Source organism: Micromesistius poutassou (genome assembly GCF_964030765.1).
Source record: "Micromesistius poutassou genome assembly, chromosome: 19".
Classification (NCBI taxonomy): domain Eukaryota; kingdom Metazoa; phylum Chordata; class Actinopteri; order Gadiformes; family Gadidae; genus Micromesistius; species Micromesistius poutassou.
This window is the reverse complement of record NC_140289.1, coordinates 942,554-961,684: the sequence shown is the minus strand read 5'-3', so window position 1 is coordinate 961,684 and position 19,131 is coordinate 942,554. Positions and strand designations below refer to the sequence as shown.

The 19,131-nt window shown below is 49.9% G+C and overlaps 1 protein-coding gene across 4 annotated transcripts in view; it reads right to left on the bottom strand.

Moving 5' to 3' along the window:
* Nucleotides 1-19,131, bottom strand: part of mdn1 (midasin AAA ATPase 1) — a 72,994-nt gene that overhangs the window by 21,292 nt on the left and 32,571 nt on the right. For all 4 annotated transcript variants that reach the window (XR_014639013.1, XM_084483509.1, XM_084483510.1 and 1 more), the window contains exons 46-67: nt 18,568-18,776; nt 17,959-18,107; nt 17,410-17,609; nt 16,827-17,062; nt 16,195-16,308; nt 15,632-15,761; nt 15,105-15,211; nt 14,546-14,679; nt 14,203-14,369; nt 13,593-13,713; nt 12,941-13,154; nt 12,407-12,665; nt 7,821-7,944; nt 7,484-7,645; nt 6,839-7,053; nt 5,370-5,763; nt 4,350-4,462; nt 2,942-3,692; nt 2,276-2,437; nt 1,400-1,682; nt 716-954; nt 123-218 (exon numbers count right to left, since the gene is read on the bottom strand). Coding sequence is in view for 3 of the 4 variants with exons in the window: in XM_084483509.1 (XP_084339635.1) it covers nt 123-218; nt 716-954; nt 1,400-1,682; nt 2,276-2,437; nt 2,942-3,692; nt 4,350-4,462; nt 5,370-5,763; nt 6,839-7,053; nt 7,484-7,645; nt 7,821-7,944; nt 12,407-12,665; nt 12,941-13,154; nt 13,593-13,713; nt 14,203-14,369; nt 14,546-14,679; nt 15,105-15,211; nt 15,632-15,761; nt 16,195-16,308; nt 16,827-17,062; nt 17,410-17,609; nt 17,959-18,107; nt 18,568-18,776 (4,579 nt within the window). In the remaining variant the exon portion in view is untranslated. The remainder of the gene's footprint in view (nt 1-122; nt 219-715; nt 955-1,399; nt 1,683-2,275; nt 2,438-2,941; nt 3,693-4,349; nt 4,463-5,369; nt 5,764-6,838; nt 7,054-7,483; nt 7,646-7,820; nt 7,945-12,406; nt 12,666-12,940; nt 13,155-13,592; nt 13,714-14,202; nt 14,370-14,545; nt 14,680-15,104; nt 15,212-15,631; nt 15,762-16,194; nt 16,309-16,826; nt 17,063-17,409; nt 17,610-17,958; nt 18,108-18,567; nt 18,777-19,131) is intronic.

Sequence of the window (19,131 nt, the reverse complement as noted above, 5' to 3'; positions counted from 1 at the left end):
CACGAGTCCTGGTCTAAGGACGGTGAATCAAAAGGGAAGAAAAAATGTAAATTGATTTATATCTATAAAATATATCAACAACAATTGCCCTTTTTACCAAGATTTAGGGGGAGGGATCAGACCTGAGCTTTGCTGAGCAGGATCTCCATGCCGTTGAGGAACTTGGCCAGAGGGCTGGCCAGACTGAAGGACAGGATCCTGTCCATCACCACCAGGAGCTGGGAGGAAACATCTGGACGTTAGTAACGTGGTACTCCTCTTCACCACACACCAGGGAACGAATGACAGAACAAGACATTCACCACGACCACCAATCACATGGGAGTCTGTTACTCTTTAACACAGAATGTTTACGGGAGCTTGCTAGCCTTTATTTTTATTTAGTCCATAAGTCAGAAATCGTAGTAGGGTCTTGACCCAGATGTTGGGGAACACTCCCTACATTACCCTGGCCCCTTCAAAGCGGCAGTGAAAGTGAAAGCCAAAGTGAAAGAAAAAGTGAAAGCCAAAGTGAAAGTGAAGCCAAGCTGAAAGTGAAAGTGAAACCAAGGTGAAAGTGAAGCCAAAGTAATAGTGAAAGTGAAAGCCAAAGTGAAAGTGAAAGCCAAAGTGAAAGTGAAGCCAAAGTGAAAGTGAAAGGGAAGGTGAAAGTGAAAGTGAAACCAAGGAGAAAGTGAAGCCAAAGTAATAGTGAAAGCCAAGGTGAAAGTCCCACCTGCAGCAGGGCCGGGTGCTCGGGCCACTCCTCCAGCCGCTGGTGCACGGCGGTCCTCAGCTGCTCCATGGCGGGCAGGCAGGCCCGGGCCTGGCTCATGTTGGGCTGCTGGTAGAAGTCGTAGGGACCGTCCGTCTGCACCGTCAGCCCGCCCGGACCCTCGGAGCCCAGCACCGAGTGCTGCAGCACCGAGCCAAGGATCAGCTGACTGCCGGTGACCTGCTGGTCCATCTCAGAGTCTGGATTGGAGACGATAGGAAACACAGATCAGGAAACATTAGTCTTCACGGCTAGTGAGCTAACCATGAGGCCGGGAACGCCACACGGGTCTAGAGACCTGGGGTTCTGACCCGAGATAAGAACCATCTTATCTCACCACTTAAGCCTACATGCAGAGACACGGGTTGGATTGATCTCAGATTAGATCAAATCAACTTAAGTCTAACTCGTCTTTGGCATCTCACTTTATAAAAGATTTACTGATTTTAAGGATTCAGAATTTACTAATGAACTGGTCCTTTTAAAGTACATAATTACTACAGTGTGTGAATAGAGATTTAGGTTCCAACATGTTTAAAAAGTCCCATCCTCTAATATTATGTAGAGCGGTGAGTGAGGTAAATACATTCATTGATTAGGGATCCAATCAATCAGATGACAGAACACCATATCCATAATTCCAACCTATCAGATGGTAGAAGCGTGACATCACGGGGGCGGCGATCTGATGGGAGGAGACCAGGGCCGTGATGTGGTCCTTGCTGTGATTGGCCGGCGGCGGGCTCTGGTACCATAGCGACCGAGCGAAGCCCAGACACAGGCGCTGGTGCACCTGCACCACCGTGTTCATGGCCGCCGCCGACAGGAAGTCGTCATCCGACGCCTCGTCGTTGGCCATTTCCTGTTCCTCTTCCTCTGTGTCCGTGGGGGCTTCCAGGGTGGGCTGCGATGTGATATCCGCAAAGTCCTGAACACAGAAACCACCAAGGAGGGCTTTTACTTTGAAATGGAAACAGAGTGGCTTTGTATTGGATGATTGCAGGAACCGATGCAGAACCTCTTGGCTAATGGTCAGCTTTAGCAGGATAGCATGTAGCATGATGCTAGTTTTAGCATACTGCAAGCGTGTAGCACGCAACCAGCATTAGCTTTCCCGCTAAGATTATCGGGCTTCTAGTGTAGAGCATACTGCTCACATGAGCATTCTGCCACAGTAAGCATGCTGCTAGCGTGCAGAAAGCTGCGCGCTAACATTAGCGTGCTGCTAGCATGTAGCAAGCTGCTACGTTAGCGTGCTGCTAGCGTGTAGCAAGCTGCTATGTTAGCGTGCTTCTAGCGTGTAGCAAGCTGCTACGTTAGCGTGCTGCTAGCGTGTAGCAAGCTGCTACATTAGCGTTCTGCTAGCGTGCAGCAAGCTGCTACATTTAGCGTGCTGCTAGAGTGTAGCAAGCTGCTACATTAGCGTGCTGATAGCGTGTAGCAAGCTGCTACATTAGCGTGCTGCTAGCGTGCAGCAAGCTGCTACATTAGCGTGCTGCTACGTTAGCGCGCTGCTGGCACCTTGTGGAAGCGGGGGAAGCTGCGTCTGAAGTCCTTCTCCTCCTGCTCCTCCTCCGTCAGCCCGTCGCCGTGCATGCGGCTGCGGTTGCGGTACAGGCTCGCCTCCTCCTTCTCCTTCTGCCTCTTCCGGGACTCCTCCTCGTCCCACGCGTTCACCAGCGCCTGAGGAGCACACACACACACACACACCATGCTTATGAAAAGTACTGCGGTGATACACACTCTTACTTCACTGCACGGTGACAATTTGGGGGGCCAGATTGTACTAATTCATGATCCTCCGCAATATCTATGATCAGAGGCCGAGAGGAGTCTCGTGTCTGGTATTCGGCTATAGATCTATATCTATTTCTATATCTATATAGAGCCTTCTCTGTTGCTGCCCCCTCCCTCTTGGAACTCTCTCCCCACACAAATCCGTGACTGCACCGACCTTTCAACTTTCAAATTACTGACAAAAACTCACCTTTTTAAAATTGCTTTTAATGTTTAGCTTAGTCTAATGTGTTTTTAGTGTTTTTCCTACCATTTGATGTTGTTTTTTACTGCTTTTATGATGTATTGTAAAGTGTCTTTGAGTACCTAGAAAAGCGCTTTAAATAAAATGTATTATTATTATACCTAAACATCAATTGATCTGTATCTATGTTCAGACCAGAGTCCTACCTGGCAGATGTGTCTGAACAGGGCCAGGGTGTCGGGCTCCAGCCCCCCGGTGGTCAGCGCGTGGCACTGCACGTAGAGCAGCGCGTTGAGCAGCAGCGTGTTGGGGGCCGGGACCACGCGCTCCGCCGGGACCCCCTCCCTCTGCGGCGGCGGCGGCGGCGGGGGCGGGGGGAGGAGCTTGTTCAGCGCCCGCAGCACGTCCAGGCACGCCCGCGAGCACAGGAAGTCGGCGCGGGCCAGGTAGGTGGGCAGGCGGGCGGACGCCGAGGGGAAGGCCAGCAGGGCGCCGGTCAGCGTGCGCAGGCCCGGGGCCACGCCCGGCGCCGCCGCCGCCGCCGCAGCCGCCGCCGCCCGCGCCGCCAGCAGCCGCATGCCGTGGCGCAGCGCCTGGATGCCGGAGCGCAGCGGGGCCACCACGTCCGGGTACAGCGGGTACTCCTCCTGCAGCCGCTGGGCGAAGCGGCGCTGGGAGCTCTGCCACACCGCCTCCTCCTTCAGGAGGGCCTGCACGCCCGGCCGGCCGCGGGGCCCCGGTGGCGGCGGCGGGGGCCCGGGGGTCGCCGCCGCCGCCGCCGCCTTCAGCAGGCGGCCCAGCAGCGTCTGGATGGCGGCCGGCTGCCCGATGCTGCACAGGTAGTGCTGCAGGTCCTGGAAGAGCCGGCCGTACTGCGGCTCGCGGGGACGGCACGCCTGCTTCCTGCTCAGCTCGCCGATCTGCTCCTTCACCTGCTGCATGCGGATCCACAGGTACCTGAGGGGGGGCGGGGGGAGGGGGTTAGCAGCTACTCATGTGTATAAACAATAATATATACTTAGAAATAGTACTTGGGATTGTGTAGCGTCTTATCCTAGCTATCTCTGTTGTGTACGGGGAACGGGTTACCCTGGTGATGGTTAGTGCTTGACACTTGTTTCTATGAACATCAACACCGTACCAACTAGGGATGAGAAAAATAATGGATGCATCTCGATTCTCTCTAGAACGATTCCGTTTTTTTTTTAAATATATTAAATTTGTTCGCCTGCTGCAGAGCGCTACAGAAAACTCCTTTCTGCCTGCGGGTTCTCTGCGCAGAGAACCGACTTTATCTAATATATAAAATATTAGATAAGGTAATCCATCTGTTGATTGTCTTTAATGATCATCGCACAAGTAGGAAGTGATTAGCAAACTCTGAGTAGCAAACTTTCCATGCGGGAAAATCCCGCATCGATAATCGTTTTAGAATCGAATCGTTGACCTCTGAATCGGAATCGGATCGTGAGGTGCCAAGAGATTCCCACCCCTAGTACCAACAGCGATATATTGTGGTTCCTCTTTCTTCTGACAAATGTAAGTCGCTTTCTTTCCACTATGGGTCTCTTGAGTACCAGGCTGTACCCCTCCGGGCCACCAGGGGCGTCTCACCTGATGCGGGGGTGTTGGAAGCCGTCGGTGGTGCTGCTCTCCTCCAGAGCTCCTCCTGTCAGCAGCTGGGCGGACAGACTCCGCCCACGCCACTCCTCCTGCAGCAAGGCCAGCTGGGAAACAAAACACTGCGTCAGGCCGAGGGGAGCAGCAAAGACACGCGTCGACACAGGACACACAGGAGACTAGACAGAAGAACAGACAGTAGCAATAATAACAGAGACTGACTGGTAAACGGTCTAGACCAGGTGGAGGGATGGTCTGTGATAAGGTGGTCTAGATCAGGTTATGTGTGACAGAGAGACCTGGTAGACCTGATCGGTCCAGACGGACTGATAGACCAGACCCTAAAGGACAGACCAGACCAGCCCCTAAAGGACGGACCAGACCAGACCCTAAAGGACAGACCAGACCAGACCCTAAAGGACAGACCAGACCAGACCCTAAAGGACAGACCAGACCAGACCCTAAAGGACAGACCAGACCAGACCCTAAAGGACAGACCAGACCAGCCCCTAAAGGACGGACCAGTCCAGACCCTAAAGGACGGACCAGTCCAGACCCTAAAGGACGGACCAGCCCCTAAAGGACAGACCAGTCCAGACCCTAAAGGACGGACCAGACCCTAAAGGACGGACCAGACCAGACCCTAAAGGACAGACCACCAGACCCTAAAGGACAGACCAGACCAGACCCTAAAGGACAGACCACCAGACCCTAAAGGACGGACCACCAGACCCTAAAGGACAGACCAGACCAGACCCTAAAGGACGGACCACCAGCCCAGACCCTAAAGGACAGACCACCAGACCCTAAAGGACAGACCACCAGACCCTAAAGGACAGACCAGACCAGACCCTAAAGGACGGACCACCAGACCCTAAAGGACGGACCACCAGACCCTAAAGGACAGACCAGACCAGACCCTAAAGGACGGACCACCAGCCCAGACCAGCCCCTAAAGGACGGACCACCAGCCCAGACCCTAAAGGACGGACCACCAGCCCAGCCCCCCCTCACCTCCTCCTGGGCGTAGTTCAGCTTGTACGCTCTCTTCACAGCCGGGTCGAAGATGGTCTGGGGGGTCCAGACCCTGATCTGCAGCAGGCCCATGTTGACCCAGAAGACCCCGGACTGGACCGCGTGGTCCTCGCCCCCGCTGGCTCGGCTCTGGAGGTACTGGTCCAGGCAGGCCAGGCAGGCCTCGGCCACGCCCTCGGGCAGCAGGCTGCGGGGCAGGGCGTCCCGCAGGGCGGCCTGGAGGTCCTGGGCGGGGCCGCGGGGGTCCCGGTCCTCCAGGACCAGCCCCTCGCAGCTCTCCATGTAGCCCTCCAGCAGCGCGGGGGGCAGCAGGTCCGCCATGCTCTGCAGCTGGCGCCGCAGGAGCACCCCCTGGAGCCGCAGGTCCCCCGCTCTGGGGGGGAGGGGGGGGGGAGGGGGGGGAGGGGAGGAGAGGGGAAGACGGTGGGTTTGAATTTAATATACAATTAAAACTTCCTTTGTTGGCAAGGATTCACAAATACAAACCACTATTTAACGGGCCCGTCTACCACCAGGTGTGAAATGATCACGTGCACTGCGTGTCTGTAGCGTGTAGCATGTGTGTCGCGTGTCTGTACTGGTAGCGTGTCTGTACTGGTAGCGTGTCTGTAGCATGTCTGTAGCGTGTCTGTACTGGTAGTGTGTCGCGTGTCTGTACTGGTAGCATGTGTGTCGCATGTCTGTACTGGTAGTGTGTCTGTAGCGTGTCTGTACTGGTAGTGTGTCGCGTGTCTGTACTGGTAGTGTGTCTGTACTGGTAGCGTGTCTGTAGCATGTCTGTACTGGTAGTCTGTACTGGTAGCGTGTCTGTACTGGTAGCGTGTCTGTACTTGTAGCATGTCTGTACTTGTAGCATGTCTGTACTGGTAGTCTGTACTGGTAGCGTGTCTGTACTGGTAGTCTGTACTGGTAGTGTGTCTGTGCTGGTAGCGTGTCTGTAGCGTGTCTGTACTGGTAGTCTGTACTGGTAGTGTGTCTGTGCTGGTAGCGTGTCTGTAGCGTGTCTGTACTGGTAGTGTGTCGTGTGTCTGTACTGGTAGCATGTCTGTACTGGTAGCGTGTCTGTGCTGGTAGTGTGTCTGTACTGGTAGCATGTCTGTGCTGGTAGTGTGTCTGTGCTGGTAGTGTGTCTGTGCTGGTAGTGTGTCTGTGCTGGTAGCGTGTCTGTACTGGTAGCGTGTGGCGTGTCTGTGCTGGTAGCGTGTCCGTACTGGTAGCGTGTCCGTACTGGTAGCGTGTCCGTACTGGTAGCGTGTGGCGTGTCTGTACTGGTAGTCTGTACTGGTAGCGTGTCTGTACTGGTAGCGTGTGGCGTGTCTGTGCTGGTAGCATGTCCGTACTGGTAGCGTGTGGCGTGTCCGTACTGGTAGCGTGTCCGTACTGGTAGCGTGTGGCGTGTCTGTACTGGTAGTCTGTACTGGCAGCGTGTGGCGTGTCTGCGGACTCACCTGAACTCGGCGAGCGCGGGCAGCGCCATGTTGTCCCACAGCACGGCGTTGGCGTCCGTCAGCTGCTGCAGCCGCTCGCGCCACTCGCCCAGCGACACGTGGGAGGAGGACAGCAGCGCCGCGCACGAGGGCTCCCAGCCCGCACGGGCCTCGCCGCTGCTCAGCACTCCCAGCATGCACCGGGACCACACCGCCTTGCTCAGCACCGCCGGGCCCTGGGGACGGGACGGGGCGGGTTGAGACCCTTACTAGCAGTGCCAGGCTCAAAGGGCATGGCAGGCCGTCGTGATACGGCCCCGCCCCCCCCCAAACCCTTAAGGGCTTAGAGGAGAACCCCCCCAAAACCAAGAGGAACCCTGAGGAGGAACCTTGAGGAGGAACCTTGAGGAGGAACCTTGAGGAACCTTCAGGAGGAACCTTGAGGAACCTTGAGGAGGAACCTTGAGGAACCTTAAGGAACCTCAAGGAGGAACCTTAAGGAACCTTGAGGAACCTTCAGGAGGAACCTTGAGGAACCTTGAGGAACCTTGAGGAGGAACCTTGAACCAGAAGAAGGACCCCTCCTCCCTGTTACGTACGGAATATAAGAAGACCATAACAGGACGTATCATCTGAACCGGTAACGTATTATTCCCAGGTACTCACCACGGTGTCGGCGCGGCGCTGTCTGATTGGCTGGCGGACCTCGGGACTCAAAGGGTTCCACTTGAGCCAGCGGTCGGGGTCAGAGGTCACGCTGCTGTTCCACAGAGCGGCCAGGGCCTCGGAGAGCAGCTCACACCACACGAACTGCAGCTCCTCCGCAGGCTGGGAGGGGAAGGGGGGCAACCGCACAGGAGTCAGGAGTCAGTCTTTCAGCTTTCCGCGCTGGAATTCAGAGCTACTCCGAATCCTGCGCTTCACTCCCACACCTGAGTGGATGGTTCTGTTTGAGAGGTTCAGAGCGGTGGTGGTGGTGCGGTACTGGTTGGACGGTACTGACCCGGTCGCTGGTGAGCAGGAACCACAGCGGCTGCAGCTGGCTCAGGTTCATGGGCGTGGACTGCAGGCAGAACCTCAGGTGTCGCGACAGCTCCTGGCGGAGGCCCTCCTCCACCTCCGGCTCCCTGGGGACAGAGGCCGCACGTTCGATGCCGCTGACGTCACACGACATGTTATAGATGTATCACTACACTTGGAGGTGCGGATATCAGAGGATGTTCTAAACACTACGATTCAACAGTACAGTATAGTATGATATAGTGTGTGTTTGTTACTTCTGTGTGAGTGCGAGCTGCAGCAGGTCGTGCTGAGGCTAGTGTATAGTGTGTGTAGTATAGTGTATATATAGTATATACTACTGTATATATAGTATAGTTTACCCTTGTGTGAGCTCGAGCTGCAGCAGGTCCGTGCTGAGGCTAGTATATACTGTATAGTATAGTGTAGTATAGTATATTTAGTGTTATTATTTAGTTATATTTATAAAAGTATATAGTATATATAGTATAGTTACCCCTGCGAGCTGCAGCAAGGTCTGTTCTGAGGCTAGTATATGTAGTATAGTGTGTGCAGTATATAGTATATAGTATAGTATACAGTATAGTGTGTGTAGTATATAGTATAGTATACAGTATAGTGTGTGTGTAGTATATAGTATAGTATACAGTATAGTTTACCCCTGAGTCAAGGCCAGCTGCAGCAGGTCGGTGCTGAGGCTAGTATATGTAGTATAGTGTGTGTAGTATGTAGTATAGTATAGTATACAGTATAGTGTGTGTAGTATATAGTATAGTATACAGTATAGTGTGTGTAGTATATAGTATAGTATACAGTATAGTGTGTGCAGTATATAGTATAGTATACAGTATAGTGTGTGTAGTATATAGTATAGTATACAGTATAGTGTGTGTAGTATATAGTAGTGTGTGTAGTATATAGTATAGTATACAGTATAGTGTGTGTAGTATATAGTATAGTATACAGTATAGTGTGTGTAGTATATAGTATAGTGTGTGTAGTATATAGTATAGTATATAGTATAGTGTGTGTAGTATATAGTATAGTATACAGTATAGTGTGTGTAGTATATAGTATAGTGTGTGTAGTATATAGTATAGTATACAGTATAGTGTGTGTAGTATATAGTATAGTATACAGTATAGTGTGTGTAGTATATAGTATAGTATACAGTATAGTGTGTGTAGTATATAGTATAGTGTGTGTAGTATATAGTATAGTATACAGTATAGTGTGTGTAGTATATAGTATATAGTATAGTATACAGTATAGTGTGTGTAGTATATAGTATAGTATACAGTATAGTGTGTGTAGTATATAGTATATAGTATAGTATACAGTATAGTGTGTGTAGTATATAGTATAGTATACAGTATAGTGTGTGCAGTATATAGTATACAGTATAGTGTGTGTAGTATATAGTATACAGTATAGTGTGTGTAGTATAGTATACAGTATAGTGTGTGTAGTATATAGTATAGTATACAGTATAGTGTGTGCAGTATATAGTATACAGTATAGTGTGTGTAGTATATAGTATAGTATACAGTATAGTGTGTGTAGTATATAGTATAGTATACAGTATAGTGTGTGTAGTATATAGTATAGTATACAGTATAGTGTGTGTAGTATATAGTATAGTGTGTGTAGTATATAGTATAGTATACAGTATAGTGTGTGTAGTATATAGTATATAGTATAGTATACAGTATAGTGTGTGTAGTATATAGTATAGTATACAGTATAGTGTGTGTAGTATATAGTATATAGTATAGTATACAGTATAGTGTGTGTAGTATATAGTATAGTATACAGTATAGTGTGTGTAGTATATAGTATAGTATACAGTATAGTGTGTGTAGTATACAGTATAGTATACAGTATAGTGTGTGTAGTATATAGTATAGTATACAGTATAGTGTGTGTAGTATATAGTATACAGTATAGTGTGTGTAGTATATAGTATAGTATACAGTATAGTGTGTGTAGTATATAGTATACAGTATAGTGTGTGTAGTATATAGTATAGTATACAGTATAGTGTGTGTAGTATATAGTATAGTATACAGTATAGTGTGTGTAGTATATAGTATAGTATACAGTATAGTGTGTGTAGTATATAGTATAGTATACAGTATAGTGTGTGCAGTATATAGTATAGTATACAGTATAGTGTGTGTAGTATATAGTATAGTATACAGTATAGTGTGTGTAGTATATAGTAGTGTGTGTAGTATATAGTATAGTATACAGTATAGTGTGTGTAGTATATAGTATAGTATACAGTATAGTGTGTGTAGTATATAGTATAGTGTGTGTAGTATATAGTATAGTATACAGTATAGTGTGTGTAGTATATAGTATAGTATACAGTATAGTGTGTGTAGTATATAGTATAGTGTGTGTAGTATATAGTATAGTATACAGTATAGTGTGTGTAGTATATAGTATAGTATACAGTATAGTGTGTGTAGTATATAGTATAGTATACAGTATAGTGTGTGTAGTATATAGTATAGTGTGTGTAGTATATAGTATAGTATACAGTATAGTGTGTGTAGTATATAGTATATAGTATAGTATACAGTATAGTGTGTGTAGTATATAGTATAGTATACAGTATAGTGTGTGTAGTATATAGTATATAGTATAGTATACAGTATAGTGTGTGCAGTATATAGTATACAGTATAGTGTGTGTAGTATATAGTATAGTATACAGTATAGTGTGTGTAGTATATAGTATACAGTATAGTGTGTGTAGTATAGTATACAGTATAGTGTGTGTAGTATATAGTATAGTATACAGTATAGTGTGTGCAGTATATAGTATACAGTATAGTGTGTGTAGTATATAGTATAGTATACAGTATAGTGTGTGTAGTATATAGTATAGTATACAGTATAGTGTGTGTAGTATATAGTATAGTATACAGTATAGTGTGTGTAGTATATAGTATAGTGTGTGTAGTATATAGTATAGTATACAGTATAGTGTGTGTAGTATATAGTATATAGTATAGTATACAGTATAGTGTGTGTAGTATATAGTATAGTATACAGTATAGTGTGTGTAGTATATAGTATATAGTATAGTATACAGTATAGTGTGTGTAGTATATAGTATAGTATACAGTATAGTGTGTGTAGTATATAGTATAGTATACAGTATAGTGTGTGTAGTATACAGTATATTATAAAACGGGGGGCCTAAATCAAGCGATCTGATTGGTTCCCAACCGTTGTATATTGAGCGTATACACACAGCTATGACGCCCGTTCAGTTTACAGAGTCCAGTATCACTCCGCGCCTAACTTGAACTGTTGTTTATTTATATATAAAAGCGATAGCATAGTTCACTGAAGCCTAAAAAGCCAATAAAGCAAAGCAGTAAAGCAATAGGCACACGGTCGCCGGCAATTTCGCCTTCTAAATTGCTAAATTGCCGGCGAACCAAGCTACCGTCTCTAGCCTTCTCTCTGAAGGACGCTAGTGTGTTGCATAGCAACCGCCGTACACTTTGCCGGCAGCCAGGAGGGACTACTTTTCTGTATTCGTTAAAAAAAAATGCTTTTCCGACTTTCTAGCTTTTTCAAAATTGAGGGTGTCTATGACTTTAATTTCGCCATATTTACGTAACCGTTTTATAAAAGCAATAGATCACTTCAGTCAGTGATATACGGTCATTATACCACAGTGAAGGGGGTCGCCGCCCCTCCGCTGCGCGTCGGGACGGACAACGCCCCTTAACTGTGGTATAATGAGCGTATACCACGGCCTGTCGTGATCTATTGCTTAAGTATACAGTATAGTGTGTGTAGTATATAGTATAGTATACAGTATAGTGTGTGTAGTATATAGTATACAGTATAGTGTGTGTAGTATATAGTATAGTATACAGTATAGTGTGTGTAGTATATAGTATACAGTATAGTGTGTGTAGTATAGTATACAGTATAGTGTGTGTAGTATATAGTATAGTATACAGTATAGTGTGTGTAGTATATAGTATAGTATACAGTATAGTGTGTGTAGTATGTAGTATAGTATAGTATACAGTATAGTGTGTGTAGTATAGTATACAGTATAGTGTGTGTAGTATATAGTATAGTGTGTGTAGTATATAGTATAGTATACAGTATAGTGTGTGTAGTATATAGTATAGTGTGTGTAGTATATAGTATAGTATACAGTATAGTGTGTGCAGTATATAGTATATAGTATAGTATACAGTATAGTGTGTGTAGTATGTAGTATAGTATAGTATACAGTATAGTGTGTGTAGTATAGTATACAGTATAGTGTGTGTAGTATATAGTATACAGTATAGTGTGTGTAGTATATAGTATATAGTATAGTGTGTGTAGTATATAGTATATAGTATACAGTATAGTGTGTGTAGTATATAGTATACAGTATAGTGTGTGTAGTATATAGTATACAGTATAGTGTGTGTAGTATATAGTATACAGTATAGTGTGTGTAGTATAGTATACAGTATAGTGTGTGTAGTATATAGTATACAGTATAGTGTGTGTAGTATATAGTATAGTATACAGTATAGTTTACCCCTGAGTCAAGGCCAGCTGCAGCAGGTCGGTGCTGAGCCGCAGCTGGTTGAGGACGGCCAGCTCCTCCATCAAGGGCCACAGCTGGGCCCGGCGCTGCAGCTGCTGCAGGAGCTCCCTGCTGGGAGGAGGAGCATCACCTTCTTCTGCTGCTCCTCCTCCTCCTCTGCCCACCTCCTCCGGCCGCGCCTCCAGGAGCCCGTGGGAGGACATGAGGCGGTACTGCTTCTCCACGCAGGAGTGGAGCTTATCTAGCACTCCTGGAGGAGGAGGAGGAGGAGGAGGAGGAGGAGGGAAAGGAGGGAAAGGAGGAGGAGGAGGAGGAATGTAAGTGGAGAAGGTAGAGAGAGGATGAGAAGGAGGGGAGAGACAGATAGGAGAGGATGAAGGGTTTGGAGGAGGAGGAGGAGGAGGAGGAGGAGGAGGAGGAGGAGGGGGAGGAGGGGGAGGAGAGAGGAGCAGGGGTTAAGATGACGGTGAACCTCTGGTCTGGGACAGAGTGTCGAGGAGGGTCAGATGTATCTGAGGCCTGTACCGGTGTTCTGGGCCTCCAGCTGGTTGTTGGCCAGCAGCACCAGGCCCCAGGCTTCCAGCAGGCTTTCCTTGGTGTCCAGGCCCAGCGAGGCGCCCTGCAGGCGGGTCAGCTCACACCTCTGCAGGGGGGCGCCGCCGTCCAGCCGCAGCTCGCTCACGTCCAGCGCCTGACTCAGCACCCGCAGGCGGGACGCGCAGTCCGCCACCGACTCCAGCTGGGGGGGGGCGGGGGGGGGGGGGGGACGCAGAAGGAGGAGAGGGGTTTGAATTCCCAGTCAAAGGTTCTGGGTTCTAACCCAGGGTGCCTTTGTTCAACTCTCTGAGAACATCTTTTAGGTGGACTTTTTAAGAGGAGAAGCTCTTTGATGTCAACATCTTTTCGAATTATCTTCGAGATCAACATAAATAGATCGATGGTCTAAATGATTAGATAAACAGAAGATCCATCGATGGTTCGTTTCAAATCCCGCCAGCTTTTATCGGCTGGTTCAGTATTCAAAATGGCCGACAGCTATACAGCTATACAGGAAGTGATGTCACCGCGACGTCATCCACGACAGCTCCAGAACAACATCTAACCCCCGGAACCCCCCCAGCTAGAGTCCGGCGGAGGGGGAGGCTAGGTGACGGATCGGCCGGCGCGACCTCCTGACCTTGAACGGCAGCGCCTTGCCCAGGATCTTCTGGATGCCCTTCAGGGCGGTAGTCATGGAGACGGGCGTGGAGAGGACCGTCTGGATGGCGGCCGCCACCGTCTGCAGCTCCTGGAGACCCCTGGAGACGGACAGAGGTCAGCCAATCAGAGGCCAGGGACGCTCAGATAGGGGGATATGGGAGATCTGGCAACCCCCTTAACACCGAACAACCAACTGATAGTGTTGTGGGGTGTGTTGCTGTTAGCTGTATGTTAGCATTAGCTCCATGAGGAGAGACTTAGGGGTGTTGATGTTAGCTGTATGTTAGCATTAGCTCCATGAGGAGAGACTTAGGGGTGTTGATGTTAGCTGTATGTTAGCATTAGCTCCATGAGGAGAGACTTAGGGGTGTTGATGTTAGCTGTATGTTAGCATTAGCTCCATGAGGAGAGACTTAGGGGTGTTGATGTTAGCTGTATGTTAGCATTAGCTCCATGAGGAGAGACTTAGGGGTGTTGATGTTAGCTGTATGTTAGCATTAGCTCCATGAGGAGAGACTTAGGGGTGTTGATGTTAGCTGTATGTTAGCATTAGCTCCATGAGGAGAGACTTAGGGGTGGGGTCTTACTGGAAGTCGCTCAGGCCGTCTCCCAGCAGCAGCTGGGGCAGCCTCAGGATGAGGTGCTTGTGGATCCACTGCCAGTGCAGCGACAGCACCGACACGCCCTGGGAGTCCGCCGCCAGCGTGTTGCACACGTCCCAGAAGCGGTCGCGCCACTGCAGCTGCTGCAGGATCTGATGGGAGACACACACACACACACACACACACACACACACACACACACACACACACACGCACACGCACACACACATATATAAGAAACCGATGCCTCAACACCTAAATGTTTGCAGGAAGGGGTCTGGGGGGACCTGAGGGGGTCTGGGGGGGGGGGGGGGGGGGGTGTCCGTACCTCGAACATGATGTGGTCTGAGATGTAGGGCTGTCCGGTCTGGATGGCCTGCAGCGTGAAGACGTCCCAGAGGTCGAAGAACGTCCGCAGGTGCATGAGGACGGGGTGGGGCAGGTGGCCGATGTCCACCGAGCCTGGGGACGGACACGCAGACACTAGGACTACACCTCCCAGAATGCACCTGGGGGGGTCGCAGAGAATGGGACTGCACCACCCAGAATACACCTGGGGTCGAAGAGACTAGGACTACACTACCCAGAATACACCTGGGGTAGCAGGGACTAGGACTACACTACCCAGAATACACCTGGGGTCAGACACAGACTAGGACTACACTACCCAGAATACACCTGGGGTCAGCCACAGACTAGGACTACACTACCCAGAATACACCTGGGGTCACCAAAACCTGAACTTCGTCTAAGAACGTTAGTTCTCAGAACATTAGACAAAGTTACAAACTGTGAAGTTACAAACTGTACTTTGAGCAGGCTTTGCCGCTGTGTGTTTTAAACATATATACATACTTTCTGATATTTGATGTTGGTGTGTGAGGTACCTTTACTGAAGGCCGTGGCGATCCTCAGGGCACAGTTCTGGGCGGAGAGGCTGATGGCGCAGGTGCAGATGACCGATCGCTCCTCGCGGTCCATCATCAGGACCACCCTGGACCCCCGGAGAACACGAGTTAAACACCGCTCAGAGACACGCTCCTGGCTTTGTACACATTGTAGTACTGTAGCACAGTACTACAGTCCTACAGTACATGTACTACAGTCCTACAGTCCATGTATTACAGGTATATGATCGCCAGGTGTGTGATCTCCAGGTGTGTGATGTCCAGGTGTGTGATCTCCAGGTGTGTGATGTCCAGGTGTGTGATGTCCAGGTGTGTGATCTCCAGGTGTGTGATGTCCAGGTGTGTGATGTCCAGGTGTGTGATGTCCAGGTGTGTGATGTCCAGGTGTGTGATGTCCAGGTGTGTGATCTCCAGGTGTGTGATGTCCAGGTGTGTGATGTCCAGGTGTGTGATGTCCAGGTGTGTGATGTCCAGGTGTGTGATCTCCAGGTGTGTGCGGGGCTCACCTGTTGGCCACGGCGTTGAGCGCCTCCAGGAACTCCACGTAGCGCTCCTCGTCCTCGAAGTTACACTTGTTGGCCAGGATGTCCAGGTACTGCTTGTTCCAGCGCATGTCCACCAGGATGCGGTACTCGTCTGGGGTCAGAGGTCAGAGGTCAGGAACACTTAACACACGGACCTCGTCTGGAGCCAGGGTCAGAGGTCAGGAGGACTAGCATACGGCCGCTAAACACATCTTACCGCTTCACACGTCTTTCTGCTCTCCTACCTCAGCCAGACATTGGGAAACTACAGGAACTAATACTACATTTTAATACTACGATCGTTTTATACTATACTACTGCTATATACTATAATATTACTTTATATATTACTATAACTAAGGAGATGTTTCTATATCGACGAGGTACAGAACTATACGGGGGCGGCATATAGGTGGGAGGAGCCTGTGTCAGATGAAGAAGGAGGGGTCTGATGACCGTGGGAGGAGCCTGTGTCAGGGAGTGGGAGGAGCCAGACCATGCGTGGGAGGAGCCAGACATGGGTGGGAGGGGCCTGTGGGTCCTACCTGTGCTGTGAGGCTGCAGCAGCTCGGCCAGAGAGCGGCCCTTGGCCGTCAGCTTGCTGCTGAACACCGCCTTCAGGGCGCGGTTCCCCGCCTCCACCTGCACCAGGGCGGGGTCTGGAACCAGGGGGGAGGGGGGGGGGGGGGTCAATACCTTAATATAGCTAGATCTATACATATATACATCTCTATATCTATACATATGTATATCTATACATCTCTGTAGAAGTAGAGATAGTAGAGATATGGAAATAATAAGTAGAGGGACCAATGCTTAGTAGTTATACTATATAATGTAGAGATAGCGTAGTAATAAGTAGATAGTTTACCGTGGGCGTGCTTGTAGTTACAGTATATAATGAGTAGTTATAGTAGAGATAGTATATAATAAGTAGAGTACCGGGGGCCTGCTTGTAGTTACAGTATATAATAAGTACTTATAGTAGAGATAGTATATAATAAGTAGAGTACTGGGGGCCTGCTTGTAGCTACAGTATATAATAAGTACTTATAGTATATAATAAGTAGTTCTAGTATATAATAAGTAGAGTACCGGGGGCGTGCTTGTAGCTACAGTATATAATTAGTAGTTCTAGTATATAATGAGTAGTTATAGTATATAATAAGTAGAGTACCGGGGGCGTGCTTGTAGTGCTTCCCCAGGTGCGTGAGCCAATTGGAGCGCAGCAGCCAGTCGCCGTGGGAGGCGCGCTCCGTCAGCAGCCGCACGGCGCTGGGGATGAGCCGCAGGGCGTCGCCGTCCTCCAGGTCCACCACGCCCCCGCAGAACACCTGGCCCTCGAAGGCCCCGCCCCCCCCGGCCCCGCCCTGCAGCGCCCTCTGCAGGTCGCTCAGGCTCAGCGGCCGCGTCCTGGGGGGGGGGGAAGAGAGAGAGAGAGAGAGAGAGAGAGAGAGAGAGAGAGAGAGAGAGAGAGTTAGGTTCAGTGTAAGCCTTAGGGTTAAGGGTCAGAGGTCAGGATAAGCCTCAGGGGTTCAGGGTCAGAGGTCAGGGGTCAGGGTAAGTCTCAGGGGTCAGAGGGTCAGGGTAAGCCTCAGGGGTTCAGGGTCAGGGGTCAGGGTAAGCCTCAGGGTTAAGGGTCAGAGGTCAGGGGTCAGGGTAAGCCTCAGGGGTTCAGGGTCAGGGGTCAGGGTAAGCCTCAGGGTTAAGGGTCAGAGGTCAGAGGTCAGGGTAAGCCTCAGGGGTTCAGGGCTCCTCACCGTTTGCCCTGCAGGCTGAGGGTGTTGAGGCAGAAGGAGAGCACCTGTCCGTCGCGGAGCACGGCGGAGAAGCAGGCGTCCTCGGTGGAGCTGAGGGCGGAGGGGAAGCCGTCGGGCCAGACGCCCGCACACAGCAGCCCCTGGCCCCAGTCCTCAGAGTCCAGGATGGCCAGGTGCTGCTCGATCACCCGCTGAGCCAGCTGGGGGGGGGGGAGAGAGAGGGAGAGAGGGTTACACCCTGAGCTGGAGAGAGAGAGAGAGCTGGAGAGAGAGAGAGAGAGAGAGAGAGAGAGTTACGCCCTGAGCTCGCGCGCACGAGAGAGAGAGAGAGAGAGAGAGAGAGAGAGTTACGCCCTGAGCTCGCGCGCACGAGAGAGAGAGAGAGAGAGAGAGAGAGAGAGTTACGCCCTGAGCTCGCGCGCACGAGAGAGAGAGAGAGAGAGAGAGAGAGAGAGAGAGAGAGAGAGAGAGAGAGAGAGAGAGAGGTGGGGGAGAACTGGGCATCGAGGGTCATCTCCGTCTCAGCTCTATCTCGGCTCTGTCTCTCACCCTCTGGCTGGCCAGGCTGCGCTGGCAGAGGGAGTACGCGGCTCCGCAAGCGTACTGCAGGGCGCTGGGCAGGTCCACGCCGCGCTGCAGCTGGCTGCCCAGCAGGGCGGCGGCGGAGAGCAGGGTGGCCACCGAGGAGGCCGGGGAGTCTGGGGAGAAGAAGACCGGCTTGGACTCAGATCCTCTGGGATTTCACCCATGATGGGCCTCATGCTAGTCCGTGGCTAGCTGCTAGCCACATGCTAGTCCGTGGCTAGCTGCTAGCCACATGCTAGTCCGTGGCTAGCAGGTAGCCACATGCTAGTCCGTGGCTAGCTGCTAGCCACATGCTAGTCCGTGGCTAGCTGTCAGCCACATGCTAGTCCGTGGCTAGCTGTCAGCCACATGCTAGTCCGTGGCTAGCTGTCAGCCACATGCTTGTCCGTGGCTAGCTGTCAGCCACATGCTTGTCCGTGGCTAGCTGGCAGCCACGTGCTAGTCCAGGGCTAGCAGGTAGCCACGTGCTAGTCCAGGGCTAGCAGCTAGCCACGTGCTAGTGAATTACAACAAGTACATTAGTCAGAAGAAACAGAAATCTCAATCATTCTAATAAGTAGTAACTAGTCGTACCCCAGATGGCGGTCTTGATGCCCTTGTGGATCTCCACCAGCAGGTCGCACACGCAGTCGCCCACCACCCCGGCCGTGTGCAGCAGGCTCTTGACGTCCAGCAGGTCCCAGCAGACGCCCTCGTGCTCCCCCGGGACGTAGATCTCCACGCCCCGGTTCCTCATGGCCCGCGAGATCTCCCCGTGGGTCGGGTCCATGGTGAGGAACAACCTAACACAGTTTATAGGTTAGAATTAATCATGTTTCTGACATGTTATAACTCCACATATTTCTAACATGTTATAATACAACAGGTTTCTGGCGTGTAATAACTCAATATGTTTCTAAACATGTTTCTGACATGTTAACGCAACATGTTTCTGACATTTTATAACTAAACATGTTTCTAAGATGTTACAACTCCACATTTCTAACATTTTATAACTCAACATCGGCCGAATAAATCGGCCGATGCAGATACACGTAAAAAACGCAAATATCGGTTGATCACTAGTTATAACCAAACATGTTTCTAACATGTTATAACTCAAAATGTTTCTGGCATGTTATAACCAAACATGTTTCT